We start from the raw sequence: 18,939 nt of genomic DNA, 5'->3' as shown, positions 1-18,939 counted from the left end.
TCCCTGCTTCTGCAGCTGATGAGGAAGGTGTTGGGTACTCACCTCGGCCATAGCGCTATTTACACCATGTGCCGCATCATGGAGGAGAGGTAATGTTCCAGCTTTAATCATACTTCTGTGTGTGTGGTGAATAAATAAGCATATATTACTGTGGAGGGGGTTTATGTGTGCATCTCATTTACAACCTACAATCTTCACCAGGATATACATGGAGGATGCACCACTGTTGAGAGGAGCTGTGTTTTTCGTTGGAATGGCACTGTGGGGTGCACACAGACTGCCTGCTCTGAAAAACACACCCACATTGGTTCTGCCATCTTTCTACAAGGTAACACACATGCAGGCACACACACGCACACATTTTCCAGATTAACCATTTGGTCGAGGAAATATCAGAAAACATTGACATAACCAGGTCACAGTATTCTTAACCAGACAGTGACAGTTTAATATCACAGAATGTTAAAACCCCAAATTATGAATATTGAGCCTAATCTCTTTATGCACCTTCATTGTTGTTACACATTCATTGAATTATTCATTTATTGTTTAATCGTTAACTTCTGACATTGTCAATGAAAAACCACTGGAATATAAAAAAAAAGAAAAGTGTATGGCATATGTTTGATATACATACAATTTTTTGATGTACATAATACAATCTATATTTTCTGTCATGCAGTATCCATTGAGAATTTCAGTTGTTACTGGTCTCCAGTTCTAAGGAGCTGAGGCATAATGAGTGAAGTTACATGAGAAACGACCATGGTGGTCTGAAGAAGCAAGTTTATACTTGATGCTTTGAAGTTGAAAAAAGCTGTTGAGGTGACTGTTGGTGTCTTATCTCTATCACAGGCCATGTCGTGTGCCAATGAGGTGGTGTCCTATGAAATCGTCCTTTCCATCACCCGGCTGATCAAAAAGTACGGCAAGGATCTGCAGGTGGTCACCTGGGACATCCTGCTGGGCGTCATCGAGCGACTGCTGCAGCAGATCCAGGTACACAGATAAATGCTGTGTTCTTCAGATGGGAAAAGGCCCAGATCCAGATAATTTCTGAAAAACAGCTACACACATGCACACAAAGCGTAATATAACAGTTTTTGTTTGACCAATTGGTCTTTCTCATCTGTCTTCACAGACAATAGGCAGTGCAGAGTTGAAGTCCATCGTCTATGAGCTGTTGACAACAGTGGAGGAGCTGTACGAGCAGAACGGTTATCATGGCTCCACAGAGAAGTTCTTCATTCTGGTGGAGAAATGTGCTGACAAAAGACCTGTAAGCTTTTTGAGTATCTGTCTCTCACTGTACCACACTGTCTCGTCATTTCATCCTCCTACATACTTCTGCAACTTATTTTAATCATGCTCTTTTGTGTCTGACAGGATGCATCAGTGCTGACCCTTATCTCGTACAGGGCCCAGTCTATCCAGCCAGCCAAGGACGGCTGGATTCAGAGCCTTCACCGCCTCATGGAGAAATTCTTCAGGTAAGATACACACACACACTCACAGTGATGAATACACTTTGAATACTTTACCTCTTGGTATTTTCTTTCTGTTTGATAATCCTCAATCCCTGTCTCGTCTCACCCCTGCTATGTTTTATCTATCCTGTCCACCTCTTTTTTTTGCCACTGTCTTTCTGAAAGGAACGAGACTCGCAGTGTGATAAGAATCAAAGTGCTTCACATTCTGTCCTTCGTTCTCAGCACCAACCGACAGCTGTACGAGGTCTGTACACTGACACACAGGCACATTGTTATGTACATTCCACTGTCGAGACACAGATCTATTCAGCCTTTGTTTTATCTGCCATGTAATAGCTAAAGATTGGAGGTATCGTACTTATCTGATATTGCCTGTTTCTGTAAAATGAACGTGTGACTGTTTTGCTGTTGTGTGTATTTTTACGCAGGTTTCTCCAATTCATATATTTTAATGCCTCAAAATTTATATATTTTCTTCTTCGACTTCTTCCAGGATGAGCTGATAGAAATGGTGGTGATCCCCCAGCTCAGTGGTATAGCTGAAGACCGGGACCTGGCTGTCAGAAGGCAGGCCACCCAGCTGCTGGTGGACCTGGCTGAGGGCTGCAATACACACCACTTCACCAGTCTATTGGACATCATTGAACGGGTACACAGTCTCATATTTACACTTCAGTTCTCTCCATTTTAGCCAAGTTGAGAGACGTAACTCTGGGGTTTGTTTTCTTTTCAGGTTGCTAGTCGCTCACTGATTTGTTCAGGGCCCCTGGAGGTTTCTGAGAGAGACCCCACGGCCGAGTCTCCTATGGAGGACATCAGGACTGCTATACTGGGCTTGCTGGAAATCCTGCAGGTAGACTCCACACTTATAGATGTTAAGGACTTGATTCAATTAGTTATGAGGGCAGTCCTTTTTTTGCAGATCCTCACCATTTTGACTGTTCACCTTGTTACAGCAGTGGAGAAGTTTACTTATATTATATTTTATATAAGTAGTGTTTGAAAATGTTGTGAGAAGGACAATATATGTCTTTACTATTGATTATAATCTTTTAAAATTAATTCATCAAATAAAAAAATAGAAAAACAAGTGATTGAATTTGATGATCATCTTTTTCCTCTCTCCTGACAGAGCAAGCTTTACAGTCTACCAGCCAGCCATGCCAGTCGTGTTTATGAGTTGCTTATCAGCCACCTGCAGCTTCACTATAAAAACAAATACTGTTCAGCTATTGCTTCCAGCATTAGACTACAGGTAGGTCTAATACATTTCTCTCTCCATATTGGTCTTTTACTACATTTATAATGTCATGTACACATTTTTATTTCTTTTCATTTTCTGTCTTTAGGTCTTTGACTTTTTCTTGATGATGCGAGCAGACTCTCTTCATCGTCTCGGAGTCCCCAACAAAGACGGAGCCATAAGATTCAGCCCTTACTGCTACTGTGACACAGGGTGAGGACGCACATGCACCACTCTTTCCAAAGATCTTTCTTACAATTCAGTCTATTAAATAATCAGAAAACTATTTCTTGTGTTGTTTTGTTGTTTCAGGGAGCCAGAGAAGCGAGTCAGTGAAAAGAAGCCGACCGGTTCAACATCTCCTCCTGCTGGTAGCCCAGCCCCCCCAGCCGCTCCTCCCCCTTCAACAGCCTCCATACGCTCAGCCTACCTGCCCTATGCACCTGCCTTTAGTGTCCTCCTGCAGGGCCTCAAGATGGTACACACACTAACACACACTAACACACACAGTCATAGACAGAGAGATTTCACGGCTATCCTTAAAGATATCTGATATGTTTTGGGTTTGTTTCTTGGCTTGTAGGAGACAGATTGGAAGGTGATGAAGCTAGTTCTCGACAAGCTCCCTTGGATGCTGCAGTACAAAGTGCTGCTGCTGACATCACCGTGCAGCTTGGACCAGCTCTGTTCTACACTCTGCTGCATGGTATTGAAAATAAAGTCACTTGCATTCAAATCTGCATTTACAAGTCTTATATACATACATACGTCCTTTATGCATGACATGTTGTTTCTGTGCTTGTAGGTGACAGATCGTCTGATCTCAGAGCGTTTGAAGAAGACCCCAGAGGGGTTTTCCCGCACTGATGTTCAGCTGGCAGTGGTTCCTGTCCTCACGGCGATCACCTCCTATCACAGTTACCTGGAGCAGTCGAGACAGGTACGGACCCCGAGCCGTCTGTAGAAAGAAAGTGAAATAGGCTTGTCGGATGTGTGAATGCTTATCTGACTCAATGACTATCAAGTTTGGAGGAATGACGTTGGACAATATCCCATCATTAATGTTTTTTATTTGACTTGTGGTCTTTGCCTCCAACTATATTATGTTGGACAAGATGGACCTTCATTTTGCTGGTGGTAATACTGTAATGATATTACAGTAAAACAGGTTGATTAGTTTTTAAACGGAAATAAAGAATAAAGAAATAATAGAAAACAGTAAATATTAGATTCACACAATAGCACATCAATGTCAAGTATAGGTATTCGCAGCCTATATAAGTGATGACAACAGAAGTATATGTGTCGTACAAAAGTCTTTAAATTACAATGTGAAATCCAGTCTAACCGAATCAAATGTAAACAATTTAACAGAGACATGAATCTTGGTTTCGGACTCGGCTTGAAAATGTCCCTACTTCTCCCCCTGCAGAGAGAGCTGGTTCAGTGCCTCGAGACTGGCCTCATTTACCGGTGTGCCAAGCAATGTGTAGTGGCCCTTACGATGTGCACGGTGGAGATGCCTGACATCATGATCAAGCTCCTTCCCGCTCTTATTGTGAAGCTCACCCACATCTCTGCCACTGTTGCCATGGCGTCTCCTATGCTTGAGTTCCTCTCAAGTGAGTACCAACAACTTTTCTCTAGAACCTTTTCTTTTCAGTGTTTCTTTAACAATCAATGTTCAGCGCTCAAGGTCAGATCGTCACTTCAGATTTCCACAGAACCAGCACAAAGCGGAGGTGTTGGAATGATCTTTTCTTTCCTCCATTCTGTGTCATAGCTCTGGTGCGCCTGCCCCATCTCTATGCCAACTTTGTAGCTGAGCAGTATGTCAGTGTGTTTGCAATCTCTCTACCATACACCAATCCCTCCAAGTAAGTTCACTCACTCACTCTCACACACACATTTGTACATCTATCTTAGTGAGGACATTCATTTGGCATGATGCATTCCCTAGCCCCGAACCTTACCCATCAAAACTAAACGCCTAAAACAAAGTCTTAACCCTGAAACATGGTGTTAAAAGTTGGGCAGAGAGTGAAGACTGGCCAAAATGTCCTCACTCTGTAGGTTGTAGGCTCAAATGGTCCTCACAAAGATATCTGTACAAATACACACTCACACAAAAATATATATAGTTCTCAGAAACATTATGGACTACTTTTTTTTCTTTTCAAATCCTGTCAGGTTCAACCAGTACATTGTGTCACTGGCCCACCATGTGATTGCTATGTGGTTCATACGCTGCAGACTTCCCTTCCGCAAAGACTTTGTTCAGTACATCACAAAGGTTAGTGCTGCTCTGTCTTTATTGACTTTATCCAAACTTTCCATTTTATTTAGCCTCTTAGCCGTCAACAGCAGTGGCCTGAGGCAGTGTGTTCTCGAATTGTCCGTCTGTCAATACGTCCCGTTCGCTTGAGCACGATATGTCATGAACCCCATGAGAGAATTTATTCAAAATTAGGTACAAATATTCACTTGGACTCAAGGATGAACTGATTCGATTTTTGGTAGTCCAGTTTTTGCATTAATTCTAGTTTAGAAATCTAACATTAGCACTGTTACTCAGAAAAAATACAGCTAAGGTCACAACTTCTGCAGTTTCTCACCCACGAGCACAAAAAATGCATAAAGAAATACATAGTGGAAAAAATAAGATATTGACAAAAAGAAAGAAAAAGCTCAAATCCCATGTGGGAGTCAAGTAATGTAATTTAACTTCATCCAAGCAAATATTTTTCACTCTTGCTGAAACATTTGATAAATGTCTCACCAAATTCAATCGCCTTCAAGTGTCATTTTCTGTCATCTAGTCGTTGTCAATACCTCTGTAGACCTTCATAGTAATTTCGTAATCGTGCTTTTAATACATTTTTGGACATTGGGTGGAATAATAGGAAAAATGAGTCTTATTTTCTTACTAAGAGTTACATTAGAAGTGCTTTACCTCTCATGCTCCTGTGGTGAATAGAACTAGGGGCTGTTAACCAGACTCACTATGTCTGGCCAATAGGTGGTCACGCACAAAAATCTTTAGAGCCACAACTTTTCATTGTTGCACATTTTATAACCCAGTCTGTGACCCTTATACACAGATTTTGTTGTCCTTATTTTTTAGATTTGCTGCAGATTCTGTGTGAAGTCTACCTACAGTAATTTGTGTCACTTTTTACATCCACCTCTTGTCCCCAGGGTTTGCGTTCCAACGCCCTGCTGCCATTCGATGACGGACACGAGCAGAGTCCATTCCGTGCCCGAAGCACCAGCCTCAATGAAAGACCCAAGAGGTAAAACTTACGTTCACACAAACACACTCAAAAAGCTGGAGGTGCTGACGTACAATCCAGCAGAACAGCAAACTGCCCACGTGGTCATTTTTGTGTAAGAGGGTTGGTGTTGCCAAGGTAACAGGGGACTCAGCCAGACTGCTACTGTGGCACGACGGTTGCAATGACTCCTCTCAGGTTGCCATGGTGGTCATTAGATCATTTTGTTTAGGCTTTGTCACATTTTATGTGTTCAATTTCTGCCACAATTTGAGTTTATATTTTATATTTTATTTCTCTTCATTTTAATAACACACAGGGGTGGACGCAATAACATGAACACCTTTATAATGCAATCTCATTTCTCATTAAAGGAGAAATTCTGATTAAACTCTGGTCGTTTCTGAGGCTGTACAATTTAATATGTTTTTCATATTTTTTAGTGGATTGTTTTATATCGTCCAGGTGTTTGTGCTACTGTGCCCGCCCATGGCTTGCCCATGAGTCCCTGGCGAGGCACAGACTGGGATCAGATTTCTAACCTGAGTCGGCAACAACTCCAGCCAATCAGAGCGCAGTATGGGATTAAGGTGCTGAAGGTATATGTAGTTGTGAGGTTCCCCCTGATTTCTTTTCATCGGGGACAGGGTAACACAAACTCAGTGCAGTTTATATTGAATGCATCGGGGTCGTGTAGGATAATATGGTCAGGCTCCTGATCACAAGAGGGCAAGTCGTGTAGTGTGAACTTAGCTTTACCCTCTACTGTTTAGACAACGGTGAATACAGACAACACTGAGAAATACTCTGCCTTAGACAGGGAAGCGTGTAAGGAAGCCATAAGGTGTTTCTTAGCGACGCGTCTCATCTGTACATGTGAATGTCTGTCAGCTTTATGTTTCTAAATCGCGCTAACATTGTATGATATCATCACTTCAAGTATCTAATTAAAACTTAGCGTAGGTGATCACAGAGAGAAGGGACAGATGTTTACTGTTAATTTGCCACCTGAAAAGAAATTGACTTTCAGAAAAATGACCTGGAAGCAGTAGTGTTGATGAGGTTGTCTTTCCAAGAAAAACAGTTCTTATCCAATATTTCCCTGGTGTTTTACAATATGTATTCTGAATCAATCATTCAGTCAAATTTAATTGCTCATCCCCACATGTCTTATTTTCTGCCTTCGAGATTCATAGTAGCTTATTTACTCTCTTCCTCCTCTGTTGTTCGGTTGAATATGTTTGAGGAAATATTAGCGCAGCTTCTGTTCACATCTTCTTTTAAATCATTTAAAAACACATTGGGTCCCATCCCTTTCCAAAAACCTCATAACGCCCTTGCTGCTGTTGCAATCCAGCACACTCCCTGTTACAGTAGTCCCTAACATCAGTGTCTGCTGATCCTCTGTATCAAAACCCACTTTCAGTGTCTTATATTGTGTTATCATTTATTCACCCAGTGACCCTGTCCTTGTGCTGCTCATTGTCCCCTGCTGGGTTGGAGCTCTGCATGTCAGAGTCCTATTGGACCATTTCAAAAGCCTTTTTTCATATCGATATCGCTACTGGTTTTATGATTACATTTGGAAGTCTCTAAAAGCCTCTAGAAGGATCAACTTTTTACTAAGTGTAGTATTTTGTAGATTTATTGAGTCCTGTCCTGCTTTGCTCCAACCCTCAGGTTTAACGCACAATTCATTTTTAGTTGGATTTGTTGTTTTTTTCACCTCCATGATTTCAGGCCTGTGCTGAGTCCATCCCTACTGTTCTACTTCTCCTGTTCGAGTCCTTGGCTTCACTATGTACCTGCTCTGTGAAATAATGTTTATTTTGTTGCTCACCTGAATACTTTTTGTGTGCGTATTTTCTTTTTCTGAACAACAGAAGCTATTTTACCCTCTGCTGTAGCTTTGTCTGTTTCCTTTTGTTCGATGTTTTCTCTTTTTCTTACTTCGCTCTCCTGTAATCTGAATCATAGTGTTCACTGCTGTTAATTTTCACCTTGTTTTTTTTTTCTTTCAATTCTTCATTCGACCCCCCTCCCCTGCCGCCTGCGATTGGGTGCTTCGTTGTGGTTGTGGTTTTGGGGGGTGGTCGTGTCACCCTGGATCCATCCTAATTTGCTCCTGACCCCTCCCCTCTCTTCCCCTTTGGCCTTTGTGGCCCTGCCCCCTCCTCCCCTCCCCTCCTCTTCCCTATCCATGTTGTGTGCCACTTGGCGTTCCTGCTCATGTTGCTCTGGGGACGATTCCCGCTGTCTCCTCCTCACGCCACACTCCCTCCCCCCCCTACACTCCCCATACCACTTCCACCCTAACCGCCACCACATTGCCACCCGGGCCCCTTTCCCTTGCCCCTGGCCATGGGTACTCATCACCACCCAGTCTGCGGGCGGCAAAAGTGGCGAGGGCAGCAGCGGCGGTAGCCAATAGCAGCAGCTCTCCTGTTAAAGAGCTGAGGGACCTGTCAGCCATGGACGCGTTCCGCTCCCGCAGCATCAGTGTCTCCGAACATGCGGTCCGCAGGTTAGAGAAGAGCCTTCCGGGTAACAAAACAAAAAACTAGAACAATCCAAACACTTGTTGCTTCCTCCATGGGATGGTTGAGGGTGTAGGTTCATTGTCATGTGGGTCCGTTGGGCGGCTTTGGGTGGTTTGTTGCCAGGGACACCTGGAGCGGGTGGTGCATGCTACGAAGGTTTGTGTGTTGACCCTTTTGGTTTGTTTTGGGCTGCGATCATAAACGTGCTGTGTTTAGGTTTTGTCTTGTGATTTGCTTTTGCATGCGGTGTTCGCAGAAGACATCGGAAAACATCTTGACCCATGTTGATGCTTTGCTCTTTGATTTTGCTCTAACACAGATTTTGTTTTTATTTTATTTTTATTTTTTGTTAGATTTTTATTTGTGTGTTTGTTTTGCTGGGTGATTTGCTGCTCAATTGGCCTAGTAACAAATAGAAGGGCAGGAGGGCCGGCTCAAAGCACATGTTTCCACAGTAATGGGATCGTGATTGACAACAACTACATCCAGTTACTCTGCCTCTCTATTCCTGGTGGGAGGGCACGACAACCGCACAACAGCTTTGTTTGCTTGCTTGATAATTCTTTTGTTTTTTGTTTTGCTCCACTCACAATTAAAAACTGCTGCTCTAACCATGGCAATCTCTTTAAGTGGGATTTAAGGACTCGCTGGGCTAATGTGAACTTTGAATGCAGTTTGATCACAGACTCAAATCATTCATATCCATCCCTTACCTTAGTACCTTTACGCTTATCTTTGCTACTTGAGCGATTGACAGATGTGCGATCTATCACTGCAGTTGGCTGATGTTGATCCAGCGTCTCACTCTTAAACTTGTCGTACCGCTCCCGCCCAACAGATGGCAGTAAAAGCCAAGCTGTGTTATTTTTTACACACTAAACTCTTTAATAAATTTAATGTCAGAGTGAAACCTGGAACTTCATGAGCTTAAACCGCTGCAGTGTGGATCTGTTTGACTGGTTTAACTGCTAAATGGCTGCAAATCTGCTTCTTTTGTCTCAAATGGTTGGTTTTTATGTCTCTTGAACGGCAACCCCTGAGTGACGAGATAGTTTGAGGCCTGTCTCCTGATGGACACTGGTTTCACTTTAGACAACATGACCTTGTTTTAAGCTTTTAGGTGTCAATGCGGCCTACTTTAATAAACACATTTTTGATGTGAAATTAATCACCTACAGGTTTTTAAATGATACAAACAGATTGACTAGTGTATCTGCACTAAAAATAACAAGAAATTGAGTTTCTATGCTTAATTTATATTGTATAAAAATCATTCAAATGAAGTATAATGGATAAAAATGTTGTAAAGACTTTTGAAAGCATTGACACAACGCAGTGGTGAGTGGGTCATGTTGTCTGGAATATGTGTCCATTAAACAATGAATAATGAATTATTGGCAGTGTACGAAAGGTAAGTATAAAAATGTGTCGACCAGTTGTCTGTCCATGTGCTGGGACTTGGTATGAGTGAGAGATGTCCTCTTGTTCCCTCTGACAGAACTGTTAAAACGTCCCCTGACAACATGTTCACTTGCGAACACATCTGAATTTTAATCTTGACAAGTCATCTGAAGCCGAGATGTATTTCTGTCACGATAACCTTCCCCCTTTGTTACTCCTCAGGATGATGCATGAAAATAGCTCCTGCCTTCACTACTTGCCCACTGTGATAAGCGGACACATCTCAGCCGGGCTCAGTCGTCCTCGATGTTTTTGCAAATAGCTTATGTTGAGTGTGTTTACTTCTCAGCAGCGAGCCAGCGTGGCTTCCACTTCAAGTCTAATATCGCTCCAGTCCTGACTGAGACTGATTTTAACATCTGTAAATGTGCTTTCACAGTGATTTGCACGCAGCTATGACTGTTGGAACCAGAAAGGTGTAACCTGCTCCACAGTGAATACTGATGGAGTGATTTGGATTTGGCTGAGACATTAGCTGTAGCTGAAGGTTGAACACATGAGCTTCAGCAGCTCCCCCCTTCTGGTTGCCATGCAGTTTAGTGACCATGAGAACGTGTGATCCCTTCCACTTGCTTCACAGAGCTTACCGACATTTAGGGCGATAAACATTGTGGTATCACTGCTCATGTAGCCACTTATACCAAGTCCCATGTTTGTCTTTGTTTTTCTGCTTGATAAAATGTACTTATGGTGGGAAAAAAAATGTGTGAATGCATGTGTGTGGGTATATAGAGTTTTGTTTTGCATGTGATCGAAACAGAAATGTGCATTTGGTGATCTTTTGTTATTTTTTTTTCCGTGTTCTGCATCCCTCTCATTTCACCTGTATACCAGATCTTGCATGTCTCTGTGTGCACTGATTTCATGTTAGATATCAACAGACAGCGTGCTTTCCTCTCGCTGCTCTGCCTCTCGCTGTTGTTAAGCCCTCTCTCTGTTTTCTGCCGTAGGATGCACACCTCGACCACCACGTCCAGCCTGGGCTCCTCTGATGAAAATGCGGCGTCTCAGGCAGACGAGGCGCTGAAGACCGTCCACCTGGAGCTCACGGAGACCTGCCTTGACATGATGGCACGATATGTGTTTTCCAACTTCTCCGCATTGCCCAAGAGGTTGGCAAGAGCTTCTTTCCATATGTCTGTGTGTGTTGTGTGGTTGGTACTTTTTTGAAGTGTTGGAAGAACTGGTGGAAGATGAGAGAGGGTGTGGCGGTGATAAATCTGGCTTTCCTCTCAGGTCGCCCATAGCGGAGTTCTTGTTGGCAGGGGGTCGCAGTATGACCTGGCTTGTGGGCAACAAGCTGGTGACCATAACAACCAGCGGAGGGGTCCGAACACAAGCACTGCTAGGCCTGGACATGGCTGAACGTCTGGGAGGAGGAGGGGAAATGACCAGGTCAAGCATGTTCACAAGCACTTGCACTCACACAATGAAAGAATTCCCCTGATATGTTTTTGTTTTGTTAAATCGTTGTTTCTCCTTCAGGTCAGATCCATCTCTACACACCCGAATAACCAAAGAGGCTCCAGCCAAACTGGAGTCCCAGTCAAGCCAGCAGCACAACAGAGCCACACGCATACGGGTCCGCTCCATCTCAGGTACAACATAAATATCCACCCTGGCAGGAAACGCCCCTCAGGACTTAATACTGTGTACAACCGACTAACTCATTATTTACAAATACAGCTATAGCTTTTGGTATAGAAGAGTACTGTCCAATGGTGACAATTACAAAAACACCTCTTTTGTATAATAATTGTGCATTATTAGGCATTTTTGTTAGTGCTGTTTTCCCAACAATCCATTCGGTAAAAATGGCTGAATTGTCCTTCCTGCTGTCTTGAATTTAGAAATCAGGTAGCTGTGATTTTCTGAGTGTAGTTTTCATTGGCAATGATGTTGAAGACAGCTCCAACGATTCCAAGCTGCTTCACATCATCATCAAACTGGGTCCTTTGTCATTGTTTTGATGGAGGGACCCCTAGTAGCTGATGTTACATCTTCACTTATGTCTTTCTTTTTTACTTTGTCTGTCAAAATATATGTGAAATATAATTTCCTACTTTTACACTTGTCCTTTGTGATTGAATCAGATGACCTTATATTCCAGGTGGTCACGCTCTACGTGCCGGTCCTGCTCAGAGCCTCAGTCCTCTCGTGTCTCCTTCTGAGGGCGAGTTAGCCGCTCCTTTCTCTCCCTCGACCGGTCCCACCCTTGATGGCCTGGGTCCTCCCTCCTCCATCTCTGTGGCCCCATCGACCCCCCCGCCTCTCAAAGACAACCCCAGTCTGGCTGATTTTGTCCCCATACTCACACAGGGCTGGGCAGAGATCTTCATCCGGAGACCGTCAGGTACATTAAATCTGAGATGCCATAGCATGGCTGTAGCACATATTGTTCAGTTTACTACATATTACCTATAACATCAGTACATCGGTTATTGTGATGAAATGGTCAGAATCCCTGTTGTGGTCCATTTACAGCAGTTAAGTGTCTGTTTGTGTTTCTCTCTGTCGTCACAGGTAACACAAGCTGGCTCATGTGTCTGGAGAACCCCCCCAGCCCCTTCTCCTCTGAGCTCGGCAACATGCCTCTGCAGGAGCTCTCCACTGTCCTGATGTCGATGGAGGGAGTGAAGGAGCCTCCTGCCCAGACAACCAGCGCTCCCGCTAGCACCGCTGCTCCCACGCCGGCACCCGTCTCAGAGCCCCTGACCCAATCACTCAGCGGCGTCGCAGGGAAGGCAAACCTGATCCAGCGCTCCAACACTGGTGAGTGACAGTCTGAGGGGAAGCTTGAATGATCAGAAAGTTTGAGATTAGTTTTTATTTTGTGGGTGTGTGTAAGTAGCTGTTCAGGTGAGTAATAATGTGCTAACGATCATAAAATTGTCATTGTTATATCTGTGTAATAAAGACAATGGCACACCCTGACTAGTAAGCTACAGAACATAAAATCATAATTAATGAATAAATCGAATGGTACGCATGAATACACCCGTGGAGTCTGCCTGACTGCCTGTCCTTGGTCCTCTCAAATGAACTGAGCTAAGTGTCAGATTGTGTGTAAGTACTTTATTTGAACCAGAAGGTGATCAATAAATCAGTCTGGATTTAATCAGCTCACTGATCATCAAAGATCAATGATCTTACAGGTACTTGTTTTATAAGTTAAATGTCTTGTTTTGCCGAAGCCTTCTTTGCCACAATCCTGTGCATTTGTTTATTTTCTTTCTGTGGATCCACCTGCTTCATTTTTCAGCCGGGCCCATCTTTTTCCTTCATTCTTTCTTTTTTTACAAATTTGTTTCCTCATTGCCTTTGAAATTTCCCTCCTCATTCTGATTGGATTGCTGTCATGTTTATTTTTTTCATTTTCACCACCATGCTGGTTGGTGATTGGCTGCGGTCTGTAATGTGGCGTCATGCACCACCAACCTGTCGTCTGGTGTCCTGCCTGCAGTTGGTGGCTTTCTGTGGTCTCAGGGTCTGGGCTCTGCCCCCTCAGGCCCTCCAGCCCCGGGCAGGTTGCACAGGAGCATTTCCTGGGCAGGTACTGTCCATCTCGCGTGTGAGCCCACATCTACCCCTACCCCCCCCTCCAGAAAACCCCTGGTGTAGTGTATTTCTTCTCACTTGTACAGTACTGTAGTCACCACATGGTTTTATAATGACCATATTATATAGAAGTTCAAATTTATTGATCGCATTGCTATTTAAAGTGTACAATTGAAGGACCAAAATATTGTTTTCAAAATGAAATACCCTAAAAGGACAGTTATACATTTTGGAAAACTTGTGCTTATTTGCTTTCTGGTGAGAGTGAGATGGATTGAAAAAACTCTTACCTGTCTGTCCACTTTGAAGCTACAGCCAGGAGACAGTTAGCTTAGCTTAGCATTAAGACTTGAAACTATAGACTACGTCTCTGCTTCTTCCCACTATCCAGAAATTAAGTTAAAATATCTTGTCCATGAAAAGCACCAGCTTGCAAATTTTAGCTCAAGTCTGTGCGATCGGGGGATGAAGCTGTTGTAGCGATGTCCTGACAATAAATGTGCTCGGCCAATCATGAGTCAGTTACAGCTGTCAATCAGGGCGTTTCACCTAGTTTTTATAGCATCACAGAAACCATCTTGGAGATAAATTCAACGTGTAAATTGACTTTTAACATTAACATATTGTCTCTATTCAAAGTAACAAAGTTTGTCTAAAAGCAAATTAACAAGTTATGACTTAATATAGGATTATGTGCTTTGCTATTTCTTGGCTATATGCTCCACAGTGCTCTACTGTCTCCTTGCTCCAGCTTCCTATTTGCCACACAGACAGAGAGAGTGGTATTGTTATCAGTAGGAAAACAAATAAGGGTGTTCTCCAAAATGTTAAACTGGTCTCTCAATTTGAAGTGAGACATTATGTGTTAGAATTTCTTCTTTTTTCACCTTCTCTAATTCTGAACAACTGTGCAAGTGAAGAACGTTTCTGCTTTACCCATCAGTCTTCTATTAACACGGGGGGGAAACACGCCTGCACTCGGATTAATCACTCCAATGACACCTAAAGACGGGACATGATTCATTTTTTGTCTGCCTCCATGATTTATTTGTCCGTCCCAATCATCCTCTCTAACTCTTGTGTTTTTTACATACACTCAGATCGACCGTTTAAACTTTGACCTTATTAACAGGAAAGCCCAGACCTCATCTAACTCTGCTGCTCCTCCTCGTCTTACTGGCAGAACAGTAGGACATTGAAGACGATGTCAGAGCTGCAGCTTTAAAGGCCAACGCTCCGGCATCAGACACGCCTGACTGTGTTGGCTCCTTCTTCTTTGTCCAGTGTGTAGAGAGCATTGGGAGACAGCAGGAGTGGAGGGGCCTGGTCTGGGCTGCTGTTGCTGTAGTTGCAGCTTGTTTGGGCTGCGGTTTTCCTTTAGGATTAAAAACGTGCTCCTTCTGCTGTATCGCTCTGTCACCAACAAGCCCACCAAACAGATGCATGCGCCTTGACGGAAATCAAGTAGAAGAAGCAGTGATGGATGAATGCTGCTTTCTGCATTGATCTTCTCTGTGTCTCTGATCGCAGTGTTTGTTGGTTGGATTCACTCTTGGTCATGATCTAATCTGTGTGTGTGTGCGTGTGCGTGTGCGTGTGAGAGTGTGTGTTTGCCTGGCTGCCTTTAGAGTTTGTTTAATCATGTGGATGCATCAGATTCTATTTCCTGTGACTATGACTAATTTGACTTTTTATCTACTCAAGTTTAGATTTTAGAGAGAATGTGTGATTAGTGTGTGTAAAAATCATTTCTGACAGCTGTGGTGAAGTCTTTCCACATGTGTATATGTTTGTGTTTTTCTGATAGTGTAAGTCAGTTTTCATGTGTGTGTATAACCCACATGGCTGTTGCTGTGTACTGCTGTAGAATCTGTGGTGGTGCTGGAGGAAGGCTCAGGGGTCGCTGCAGCACAAAGCCCCTCCGATTGGCCGGAGAGTGAGGAGTTTGAGCCAATGACCTCTGATCCCATCTTCATGTCCGCTGACAAGTTCACCAAGACCCCGCCTCCTGGAACACTCAGCAGGGTAGGTTGTTGGCGCAAACAGACACAACACATTCAACATACCCTGACAGGATATAAACAAAACACCACATGTGCAGGTGAGTAATTACCTGTTAAATATGGTTTGTTTTAAAGTTTATCACATCTTCTCCACCATTTAAGCTGTTTTATCATCAGCTGATGGAGTCAAAAGTCACCTGCTTTGCTTTTGGAGCAAGTTTTCTCACCTTTGTTGCTGAACAAAATTCCCACTGCTACACATTAGTGAATTTTTGTTAGAATCGTATCTGCTTAAACCTGCTCAGCGTCATGGTGTCATCATTTAAAGAGCTTGTAATCAACTCCACTTATTTCCTTTCTCCTCCAGTCCTCCTCCACCTCCAGTCAAGATGACGAGAAGTCGACTCTGGAGGAAGTGAGTGAGGGAGCGATTCCCATCGATCAGCCCACCATGGGACCTTCGACACCAGGCAGCCAGGGGCCCGAGCTTCCCTTCCAGAGTCATTCTCCGTCCCAGGGTCACGGACTTAACAAGTCCAGCTCCTCCCCGGAGCTCCAGACGTTACCTGAAGCCTTCGCCAAGGCTGCTCTGGAGGCCGAGACGGTGCTGGCAGACACTCTGCGTCCCCGAGGGCCCTCGGATGGCAAGCCTCAGCAGCAGCAGCCTCACTTTGAGAAAGATAAGGTGGAGGTGAGCGCGGGAGGGGACGTTAATGGGCTGGGAGGCCAGAGTCAAGGCGCCGAAGGTCCTGCTGTAGCATCATCTCAGAGTGGAGGGGCAAGGATGAGGCTGGAGTTTCCAGCAGCGGTGCCACAACCTGGACCCATCTCCCCCGGCGGAGGCCACCGGCCCCGGGGTCACACCATCTCTGTCTCGGCCCCCTCCTCCAGGAGGGAGAGGAGGACAGACAGAGACTTGTACCACAGTCGGCCCGGACCCAGCAACACGGAGAAGATTTCTGGACTGAGTCCCAGGTACTCGACCATTAATGCAGGACACTGCTGCAGCCTCCGTCCTCCGTCACTGCCAATTCACTGACATAGTAAACTAATGTCTGCTCAGTTGGCAAGTTTCATAGTGGAGCTCTGCCAGTGCACAACATTTAATTACAGTCCACAGCCAGCGTTTACATTGAGAGGATGAAAAATTACTGGTGGAAACATTACTGCAGCACATTCTTCACTTCTCCTAGAACATAATCAGTACATTGGTGGATATATTTAGATTTTCATTAAATGTCTTTTTATAAATATTTATCAGTGAATGATTTTGTATGAATAACACATCTCTTGGGTTTTAAATGTCAGTCAAATACGTGACAATGTGACTTTAAAAGAGTGTGTGTGTGTGTGTGTGTGCTTAACACTGTTTCTCTCTGTCTTTCTCTCCTCTAGCTTTGTCTTCCTCCAGCTCTACCACTCTCCCTTCTTTGGGAATGAGGCCAACAAGCCGCTGCTGTTGCCTAAAACTCAGGTTGGTTGACCTCTGACCCGAGTCACCTGATCTCTGCTCTACAGTGTTGTCACCTCGCTCATGTTTTCATTGTAGCTTGTCTATGTGGTAGTTTTCAGCTTTATTTATATTATTTTTAACATTTTAGGGAATCTTAATGAAAAAATATCTGGTTTATGTAGAGTACAAATATCATTGAACAGGTGAAATTATAAGCACTTTTCAGAAAATGTCTCTATATAGTTTGAAGTACCTAATCTCAATATATTTATTAACCACATGGGGATGAAGGGGTCATCAGCTTTGGCTGTGATGTGCTCTCCGAGTACACTTGTAGTTTACGACCACTTCTCTCTCTTGCAGGTGATCGACCGAGCTGTGAAGGTTCTGGACCAGATGCCTCCTTATGACACCCATAAGATCGGAGTGGTGTTTGTAGGAGCTGGCCAGGTGAGAAGACACGGCCCTTGACGGTTGTCTTAATTCATAATTACTGCAGTTTTTGCTGACTCCACACCCTCATCCCCTTCACACTTTTCAGGTTAACAATGAAGTCTCCATCTTATCAAACGAGTACGGCTCGAACCGCTACGCTGCCTTCCTAACAGGCCTGGGCAAACTGATCCATCTGAAGGACTGTGACCCCGACCAGATCTTCCTCGGAGGCCTCGACCAGTACGGAGACGACGGGGAGTTCACCTACTGCTGGCATGACGACATCATGCAGGGTCAGTGCACGTGTGACTGGGGAAATTACGTCTAATTATTATGGTGGTTATTTGTTTTCCGCTGCCAGTCTGCTCTTTTTGGTTTGAATGGAATCTGTGTCTCTGCAGCGATCTTCCACATTGCCACACTGATGCCAAACCGGGAGAGCGACAAGGGCTGCTGCAACAAAAAGCGTCACATCGGCAACGATTTTGTCATGGTTGTGTACAACGACTCTTCAGAGGAATACAACCTCGGCACAATTAAGGTAGACGCACGCGCACCAGCAAAAAAAATAAAGAAATCAAATCGAAATTGCATTCAGTATTCATGTTTCAGCTCCAATGTCTCCTCTTCTTTTTTAGGGCCAGTTTAACTTTGTAGAAGTCATTATAAAACCACTGGACTTCGAATGTAACCTGGTCACCCTCCAGTGCCGCAAAGGTGAGACAGCCGCATCATTTCTCTCATCTTGTTCCTTGTTGCTGTCAGTTCTGTTTTACATTGTTTTGTTATCCTGTTCTCTATTTCAGACCTCGAGGGCTTGGTCGACACAACAGTGGCAAAAATCGTTTCAGATCGCAACCTTCCACTCTTAGTCAGACAGATGGCTCTGCATGCGAATGTAAGTCTTCCCCTTATCTCTGTCTATCGCACGCACACGCACACAGTCACACAGTCAGTTCACTCTTCTTTCTGTTTGTGCAGATGGCCTCTTTGGTGCACCAGTACAGAGCAAACCCTTCAGATGCGTATGCCTCGAAGTGGCTGGCGAGATTACGACACATCAAGAGGATCAGGACCAGGGTGAGAACAAAACAAACAAACTGAATCACTGTCACGGTTTGCTCAGATTCTCATTCTGAAATTGCATCTATCTTTTCTCTCTGCTCTGACTCTCAGGCACAAGAGGACATTCAGTCTCGCTCGACTCCGGGCATCTCGCTGACCCAAGGCCACAGTCAGCAGAACAAGTCGTTTCAGCAGAGCAGTCAGGCACCAAACCCTGAAACCTCGGGGCAGAGAAAGAGACTTGTATCAACAGTGGACGATTTCACAGATTTTGTTTAATTACATTTCTTACCGTGGCAGACGCAGACACATCAACGCCTGCGCACACACACATGCGAGCATGCACTCATGACCATAGACAGGGTGTGTTTGTGTGTCAACATGTGTGGAATAAAAAGTGACCATGGACAAAATTGGAA

At 44.1% G+C, this 18,939-nt stretch overlaps 1 protein-coding gene across 7 annotated transcripts in view; it reads left to right on the top strand.

Moving 5' to 3' along the window:
• tsc2 (TSC complex subunit 2) overlaps window positions 1–18,939 on the top strand; it is a 26,422-nt gene extending 7,483 nt beyond the window's left edge. For 4 of the 7 annotated variants that reach the window (XM_053419342.1, XM_053419341.1, XM_053419343.1 and 1 more), the window contains 34 exons: window positions 16–89; window positions 202–328; window positions 856–999; window positions 1,142–1,279; window positions 1,387–1,490; window positions 1,653–1,734; window positions 1,984–2,139; window positions 2,224–2,343; window positions 2,623–2,745; window positions 2,840–2,946; window positions 3,046–3,211; window positions 3,317–3,439; window positions 3,539–3,673; window positions 4,166–4,355; window positions 4,517–4,610; window positions 4,924–5,026; window positions 5,932–6,026; window positions 8,389–8,529; window positions 10,957–11,118; window positions 11,243–11,401; window positions 11,492–11,604; window positions 12,117–12,359; window positions 12,530–12,778; window positions 13,470–13,559; window positions 15,432–15,589; window positions 15,935–16,542; window positions 16,963–17,041; window positions 17,384–17,470; window positions 17,562–17,748; window positions 17,857–17,996; window positions 18,094–18,172; window positions 18,262–18,353; window positions 18,437–18,535; window positions 18,632–18,939. In XM_053419342.1, the coding sequence (XP_053275317.1) occupies window positions 16–89; window positions 202–328; window positions 856–999; window positions 1,142–1,279; window positions 1,387–1,490; window positions 1,653–1,734; window positions 1,984–2,139; window positions 2,224–2,343; window positions 2,623–2,745; window positions 2,840–2,946; window positions 3,046–3,211; window positions 3,317–3,439; window positions 3,539–3,673; window positions 4,166–4,355; window positions 4,517–4,610; window positions 4,924–5,026; window positions 5,932–6,026; window positions 8,389–8,529; window positions 10,957–11,118; window positions 11,243–11,401; window positions 11,492–11,604; window positions 12,117–12,359; window positions 12,530–12,778; window positions 13,470–13,559; window positions 15,432–15,589; window positions 15,935–16,542; window positions 16,963–17,041; window positions 17,384–17,470; window positions 17,562–17,748; window positions 17,857–17,996; window positions 18,094–18,172; window positions 18,262–18,353; window positions 18,437–18,535; window positions 18,632–18,799 (4,935 nt within the window). In that variant the 3' untranslated portion in view covers window positions 18,800–18,939. The remainder of the gene's footprint in view (window positions 1–15; window positions 90–201; window positions 329–855; window positions 1,000–1,141; window positions 1,280–1,386; window positions 1,491–1,652; window positions 1,735–1,983; window positions 2,140–2,223; window positions 2,344–2,622; window positions 2,746–2,839; window positions 2,947–3,045; window positions 3,212–3,316; window positions 3,440–3,538; window positions 3,674–4,165; window positions 4,356–4,516; window positions 4,611–4,923; window positions 5,027–5,931; window positions 6,027–8,388; window positions 8,530–10,956; window positions 11,119–11,242; window positions 11,402–11,491; window positions 11,605–12,116; window positions 12,360–12,529; window positions 12,779–13,469; window positions 13,560–15,431; window positions 15,590–15,934; window positions 16,543–16,962; window positions 17,042–17,383; window positions 17,471–17,561; window positions 17,749–17,856; window positions 17,997–18,093; window positions 18,173–18,261; window positions 18,354–18,436; window positions 18,536–18,631) is intronic. The other 3 variants (XM_053419345.1, XM_053419344.1, XM_053419346.1) reach the window with 2 other exon arrangements.

Source organism: Pleuronectes platessa, chromosome 3 (genome assembly GCF_947347685.1).
Source record: "Pleuronectes platessa chromosome 3, fPlePla1.1, whole genome shotgun sequence".
NCBI classification, from domain to species: domain Eukaryota; kingdom Metazoa; phylum Chordata; class Actinopteri; order Pleuronectiformes; family Pleuronectidae; genus Pleuronectes; species Pleuronectes platessa.
This window is presented reverse-complemented; position numbering and strand designations above follow the sequence as displayed.